The following is a 7,879-nucleotide window of genomic DNA, read 5'->3' on the forward strand; positions in this document are numbered from 1 at the left end:
TAAACCAAAAGGGGGAAAAAATGGTCATTTGCATCAAAGCAAAAAGAATTCACAAGATCTGAAATTGCCAAGAACAGAAATTCTGAACTAGTGATAAGTGAAATAAGTATTATTCATTCATAGAACAAATAAATTATTGAGCACTTACTATGTACCAGGTAATGTTACTAGGCTCTGGGATACAGCAGAAAACAAAATGTTAATTTGTATAAAATCTCACTGATGGACTATGATATGGTTTGGATTTGCTTCCCTATTCGAATCTCATGTCGAATTAGAGGAAGGCCCCGGTGGGAGGTGACTGGATCATGGGGGTGGATTTCCCCTTTGCTGTTCTCGTGATAGTGACTTCTCATGAGACCTGATGGTTTAAAAGTGTGTGGCACTTCCCACTTTGCGCTCTCTCTCCTGCCGCCATGTGAAGAAGGTACTTGCTTCCCCTTCCCCTGCTGCCAAGATTATAAGTTTCCTAAGGTCTCCCAGTCATGCTTCTTGTTAAGCCTGTGGAACTGTGAGTCAATTAAACTCTTTCCTTCATAAATTACCCAGTCTTAGGTAGTTCTTTACAGCAGTGTGAGAACAGGTTTATAAACCGTCAGGTCTCACACAGGGTATGATTTTAGTGTACAGACATTTTTATTTCATTACAGTGAGTATAAAAGTGTAAAGGTGTTTTTAGGTTTACTTCTGGCTTTGGTTCATTGATTCTATTTTGCCATTTTAAATTCCTCAAATGTCAATTTTACCTGGATTTCAAGAACTTAACTTTAGACACAAATGTATGGTATAGTGCTAACTATATGCTTTGTATTCTTAAATATAGTCTAGGAAGACTGGAAAATATGAGATAAACTAATTTGAAGGATATGTTATTTACTCAGGTGAAAGAGAATGAGTCAAGCATCTAGGCAGACAATCTGTAAGATGTGTGTATAATCAAAAGCTGACTATAAATATTTCCCTGATATAATCTACAATGCTGAAAGAAGTATCTGCATATCATTACACTGAACATTTAAGGGAAAAAATAAATTTTAAAATATCATTCTTAAGACACAATACTTACTGAATGGGAAATTAACAATTAAATACTCTAACAAGTGATCCTATAATAGCATCAGTTTTCTCAATTTCAAAAAAGAGCTAATACTACCTAAGTCAGAGTTGTTATATTTAAATACTGTGTATTTAAATGTACATACCCAGGACAGTTTCTCCTATAAACTATTCCTTCATACATGTTAGTTCCTTCATATTTAAAATACTGTGTACCAATTTGAGAAAGCAGTTTGTATATAGCTTCTGGATTCTGTTATTTCTTCTCTTTCATTATAAAAAGTCTAACATAGTATTTTATTTCTAATAAAGTCTTGAAAAATTCCTACCTGGGTTTCATGATTCCAAACACACACACTGCCATTGTAAAGACTTGCCAACATCCATGGCTCTGTAGGATGCAAATCTACACTCTTAACTCGATCAGATCTAGCAGTTAGCTTTCTTTTGATATCAAGTCGCAGAGGCTAAAAAGAAGCATTTAAAACAGTGCATTAACAGGCCTATAAAACAATCAGTTACTACTTTGCTAAGTTATTGACACAGTTTCAAGTCTAAGCACCTATTCCTTCACTCACACATCCAAAAATAGAATATTTAACATTTTAAGATTTATAGCAGCAGTCTTCAAACTTTTTGCTCTAAGGATTCCTTTAGTCTTTAAAAATTTCGAGGACCCCAAAGAGCTTTTGTTCATGTGAGTTTTATCTGTTGACATGTTACCATGTTAAAAATTAAATCTGAGACAACTTTATGTATAATTCATTTTCAACAAAAATAGATCTAGTAAATGTTAGCTAAAATAACGTTTTAATGAAAAATAACTGTTTTAAAAAAGATTAAGAAAATTGGCTGTATTTTACATTTTTGCGAAACTCTTTACAATCTGACTTAACAGAAGAGAGTTTCTCATGTCTGCTTCTGCCTTCAATATGTTGTGATATGTTGTTTTGGTTAATGTATACAAAATAATGCCTAGTCTCGCAGATACCTAGTTGGAAAGTGAGGAATATCTTAATAGGTTTTTCAAGTAATAAGATGTTATTCTTCAAAATTCAAGAAGTAGTAGTTTCTTAAAGGTTACTTGCAAGATAAAATCTGAAACCATATCAATAATACTTTGTTACGTTAAAATCCATTGGTGTAGTCCATACTTTGAATGGGTCTTTCTCTCATGCATGTTTTTGTAACATTAAGCATTGGTCATGTGGAAAATGCCAGTTCACTGAATTATGCACATCTTCTAGATGCTGACAACATCATTATACTTCATAAAAAAATTACATTCACTAATTTCACCACCTACGTCAACTGATAAGCCTTTAACCACTGGAAATCCATCAAGTTCAGAGTTTTTCAAAGTTCTAATTTCACTTGAAAGCTCTAATTTTATCATTGGCAACAATACAGGGACCAGCCAACCTCTTTCAGGTTTTTAAAAAATGTCTACCAAATATTCAAGTCTGAATAAGCAGTTTCTCATTGTTTCAAGTAAAGCTTACGACTTAAAACAGTACAAGTGCTTTTCTTTGAGACAACCACCATACTTCATTATGCAGCAGAACTGATTTATGCATACTCTCCATTTCACCAAACAGAATTTAAAAGATGCATACTGAAGTGTGAAGAGGTAATAAAATTTTTACTGTTTCATCAATGACATTCTTAAGTGAAACTGGCTTTTTAAAAAATTGTGTAACAATGAAGAATATACTGTCAGTACAACTTGGTGTCACTTCACTAGCAGTTTTACCTTCCATTACTTTTACACCATCAGTGCAAATATGAACATTTTGAAAGTTGTCAATAGAGTCTAACTGTTAAGAAAAGTTTTAAAACTGTGGACCTCCTAAAAGAGTATTAGGGACTCTTAAGAAATCCCGGACCACATTTCGAGAAGCTCTGGTTCACAGAATTAACTAGGAAATAAATTTGAAATATTCACAAATCACAATTTTGTGCTCCAGTCAATAGTGTCATATCAGAAAATATTCTGAAGTGTTATTCATGAAGTCTTAGTAACCCTAAAGCATAATATTAAATTAAGTTCTTTGGGGAAAAGTGGTAGATTTATCTTGGGAAAATATTAGTAAGTGCTAGGTAATGTAATATGTGATCAATAAAGGTTATATCCCTATGCATGACAGCCTCTGGTGTCAAATGGCAATGTTGAAAATATTTTAATGGATTTAAATTACAGAAACTTAATGAAAACTGAAACAATTTAAAACAAAAACATTCTCTCAAGTCAGAAAATACTAATAGTTTATAATAGCCTTTTTCCAGCCAAATTATTCCTTTGAACTACAGAAAAGACAATGATTTGAATAACTATTTTCTCCATTCTGAAAAAAAAAAATGCCATTGTAGGAGAAAAGTTAATTCATTATATACAATGATATCTTAGAGCAATGGGCTTAATTCTCTCTAGGAGGCATGCTGTGAAAAGACTGATTTAAAATACACTTCCTCTTCAATGTGTCTTAAACGCAACTTAAAAGCTCATTTGGCAAGTTGAGTTACTGTCAAATCTTTATTGCTCTGATATTCTATGATGATCATAAGTGGGACAGAAATTTAAGGTTACTTTTGAATATAAAAGGAAGATCTAGCAGAGAAAATTTCCTAAGACAAAACACCTCAATGCTTTTACGCATCTTTTTGGGGGATCGCTATCAAATTTGGGTCACTGACTACTTCAACTCTTGTTCTATCCACACCTCCTTCACTTTCAGCAACAACCTTTACCTCTGACTTTAAAAGATCAGAGTTCTCTGGCTCCTCAATTTCTTCAAAAATGTTTTCACTGTCATCAGTCCCTTCCTCTCTATCTCCAATTTTCTTTTCTTTCTTTTTTTTCTTCTATTTTTTGAGACAGTGTCTTACTCTGTCTCCTAGGCTGGAGTGCAGTGGCGCGATCTTGGCTTACCTCAACCTCTGCCTCCCAGGTTCAAGCAATTCTCCTACCTCAGCCTCCCGAGTAGCCGGGTACTACAGACACCTGCCACCACGCCTGGCTTGTTTTTATATTTTTAGTAGAGACAGGGTTTCACCATATTGGTCAGGCTGGTCTCAAACTCCCGACCCCAGTTTTCTACTTTCAAATCGTCATCTTCACATTCCTTGCTAGTTCAGAAAAACAAAGGCTTTCTACTTTATCCATTTCTGAATTCTGCCCCATAAATTACTATCACAAATTTTAACTTCTTTCTAAATCTCTTCAGAGTTAATAAGTATGAAGTTATCTATTACGTACCAGGCAGGAACCATGGTGAGGGTTTACACACAAGCCAGCATATCTCACAATTTTCCTCTAGTAAAGAGGAAATTGGACACTTATAAATTGTGAACATTTTACTTTAAAACATTTTAAATTATTGATTATTGAGTAAAAGTGATGCTACATAAGTTGAGCCAGAGAACTCTGAGCAACCCCAGTAAACCTCTAATACTCTCAAAGTAAAAATCTCAGTTTAAAACAGAACAGGCAGCTGGGTGTGGTAGCTCACACCTGTAATCCCAGCACATTGGGAAGCTGAGGCAGGCGGATCACCTGAGGTCAGGAGTTCAAGACCAGCCTGGCCAACATGGTGAAACCCCGTCTTTACTATAAATGGGAAAAAAAAAAACCAAAAAAAAACTTAGCTCACGCGGTAGCACATGCCTGTAGTCCCAGCTACTCGGGAAGCTGAGGCTGCAGAATCACTTAAGCCTGGGAGGCAGGGGTTGCAGTGAGCTGAGATGGTGCCACTACACTCCACCCTGGACAACAGAGTGACTCCGTTTCCAAAAAAAAAAAAAAAAAAAAAAAAGGTGTGATAATATTTCTCTTAACAGTTAAGTGATTATTTTGAATAAGATACTTTGGGACAAAGATGACTAGGATGCTCACACTGTATCCTCAACTCTAAATGTCTCCCTCCATCTTCCAAAAGCTGGATGCATTTTGAAGTCAGCTTAAATGCCACTGCCACCAGTAAGACCTTTCTAGTTACCCTAGCCTGAAGCATTCTTTCCTAGGGAATCCTATAGGATTTCATTTTAATTGTCTGTGGTACACTTGTGTACACATATTTTCTTGCTTTCTAGAGTAGATGCTCCTTAAAGGTGGGGTCATTTCTTATACATATCTTTATCTCCAGATCACCTTACATATTTGAGTATGGGGGTTTAAGTCATGATGGATTTAAATTTCAGTTCCACCACTCATTTCAGATGCACAATATTGGGTAAATTTACTTAACCTCTCAAGTTTGACTGATATAAAACAGGGATATTATCTACCTCTTGGTACTTTAAGAATTAAATTCAGAGTTAACCAGTTACAGCAGTGCCTGACCTACAGTAACCACCTCATAAACGTATAACTCTCACAGCTGTTGTGAGAATTAGGCAGCCATGTTTAGCAAAGTGCATGGCACAGAGTAAATATTCTATGGTAAATGTGCAAATGAATAAATTCACGTTTTTTATTTTCCACAAAGGATTTAAAATACATTAAAAAATGAAGGCAATATTTCCTTATACAAATACATTGGTAAATGTAAAGACAGCAAAAGAAAACGAAATTAGGCAGATCTACGGGCCTTTTCCAAAAACGTCCATTACTGCAACCAAATCAAACCCAAGCTAGAGCAGGTAGTTAGTAACATGAAGTGCTCTAATTAAGAGGCTTGAGGACTTGTTCAGGGTCTGTAACCTGGGTGTCCAAGAAAGTTCATGGATGGTGCTAGCTTCAGCAGCACATATACTAAAATTGGAAGGACACAGAGATTAGTGTGGCCCCTGGGCAAGGACGACACACAAATCCCTGAAGGGTTCCATACCTTTCATAAAACAAATTAAAAAAAAAAAATAAATGTTAAGTCCATGGGGGAGAGTGGGGCGTTGTGGTGGTGAAGAATGCATTGCATTTTATGCAAAAATGTTTGTTACACTGTGCATTTTTTATGGGAGTATTCATAACTTTTTACTGTTTCCAGTTCCAACTTTGCCACAGCTAGCCTTACAGAAACTTAAAAAGATTTTTTAACTGAAGAGGGGGGACTTAATCCTTAGCGTCTTCAAGCTCCAAAATGTTCGATTCTGTGCTTCATAAACACGTTTTTCTTAAAGGCAGAAAAACATTTAAATGTAAAATTCTTTCTTTTTGAGATGGAGTCTCGCCCTGTTGCCCAGGCTGGAGTGCAGTGGCGCTATCTCGCCTTACTGCAACCTCGGCCTCCCAGGTTCAAGCGATTCTCCTGCCTTAGCCTCCTGAGGGCAGCTCGGATTACAGGTGCGTGCCATCACGCCTGGCTAATTTTTTTTGGTATTTTTAACAGAGACGAAAGATACTCTTACGCTATTGTTTTCCTTCCTTATTATTATAACACTCCTGTGCAAACTATTCTAGGGCGTTTTTTAAGGTTATGGTGATAATAACAAAGTGCTCAATTACTATTCTGACCAGCCACTGTATTTGCAAATGCATAAAAGCATGCCAGCCAGTGTTATACACAGCACCCACTTCCTCCCAACGCTGCTTCTCCCCCTCGAAACCTAAGAGCGGAGAAACCAAGCATTTGAAATTCCATTTTTGACCCCATATGCATTTTTTTTTGTGGCTTCTCTGCTTAAGTTTATAGTTTGTAGCCAGCACACACCACCATTCCCGGAAAAAGGCCGACAGGAGTGGAGATAAACTGCCACCGTTTTAAAGGCAAATTTAAGTAGTTTTACCAAAGCTTCCTACCGAGTTCAACATTTTCGGCCTCCGTATTTCCCTACACCACCAACCCCGCTGCAGAGTGCAGGAGCTCCGGCAAGCGCCCCAAGCGCTGGGGAGACAACCCCTCACTAGCAGGCACCGCCTCTCCAAATCATCCCGGCTCCCTGGGCCCCACCGCCTTCTCCCTTCCTGGAATCAAACTGGCCTAAGACCCTGCAAGGCCGGAGGCGGCGGCCGCAGCGGGAGCCCAGACCACTGTTTACCGCGGCCCTCAGTCCAGAAACCCCAGGAATCGGCCGTAGCCTACCCCGTTCCCTTCTACGGGGAATTGACCTACCATGGCTGTGTTGGTCCGAGCCTGGTCACCCTCGTTTGTCACTGGCTACGCAAGCCTGAGAGAAACCCACCAGCCCCGCTGACCGTCAGACTGACTGACGTGGAACTTCCGGGAGCCTATTCTCGCGAGAGTCAGAGGCCAGGGCAGGAGCGCCTGCGCAAATGGCGCGCCCGACCGTCGTTTCCAAAGCCCCGCCCCAGTTTCCTAGGCAACGTGGCCACTCGGACCGCGGGGAATGGACCTGGCACCGCCGGGAAGGCGGGGTGTGGCCTAGACCACTGTTGGAAGGGTCCTGGGGCTGCTGAACTTGGACTCCGACCAGAAGATAGAGATTGAAACAATGAGGAACACGAAGTGCCTAATCCCCACTGGACGCTAACTGCAGGGCAAGCTCCCCAGTGCTGGAGTTGTCTCGGAGGCCGAGAAGCGCTATAGGACTTCCTCGGACTCTGGCCCTAAGGGCGAGGAACGGCGAGAGAAGGCGAAATGACACTCCAGGGTGTTCTGGAGGCCTGGTGCGAGGCCCAGGGAGTTCTGATTAAGGGCACTGATTAAGGCTGAGAGGAGGCGCGCCGGGAGCTTCCAGTTCTGGAGCTCCTCGGGAGACTACAACTACCCAACTGTGTGTGTGTGTGTCTTTTGTTGAGCATCGGCTGTGCTATTCATTCAACAAATATTTATCAATCTTCAGCAGTGTGCTAGACATACTTTCCTCTCAAATGTTCACATCAAACCTGAATTATCTCCATTTAATGATGAGGAAACTAGGGCTCAAA

At 39.2% G+C, this 7,879-nt stretch overlaps 1 protein-coding gene and 1 non-coding gene across 2 annotated transcripts in view; one reads left to right on the forward strand and one right to left on the reverse strand.

The window, feature by feature from the left end:
• Positions 1-7,288, reverse strand: part of COPB2 (COPI coat complex subunit beta 2) — a 33,034-nt gene extending 25,746 nt beyond the window's left edge. The window contains exons 1-2 of the mRNA XM_017523704.2: positions 7,104-7,288; positions 1,386-1,523 (exon numbers count right to left, since the gene is read on the reverse strand). Coding sequence (XP_017379193.1) covers positions 1,386-1,523; positions 7,104-7,106 — 141 coding nt within the window. The 5' untranslated portion in view covers positions 7,107-7,288. The remainder of the gene's footprint in view (positions 1-1,385; positions 1,524-7,103) is intronic.
• On the forward strand, positions 5,783-5,886 carry LOC119470427. The gene has a single exon (XR_005199329.1). It is a non-coding gene; the product is annotated as a U6 spliceosomal RNA (small nuclear RNA).
• Positions 7,289-7,879: the final 591 nt, after the last annotated feature.

Source organism: Cebus imitator, unplaced genomic scaffold, assembly GCF_001604975.1.
Source record: "Cebus imitator isolate Cc_AM_T3 unplaced genomic scaffold, Cebus_imitator-1.0 Scaffold30, whole genome shotgun sequence".
Lineage (NCBI taxonomy): Eukaryota > Metazoa > Chordata > Mammalia > Primates > Cebidae > Cebus > Cebus imitator.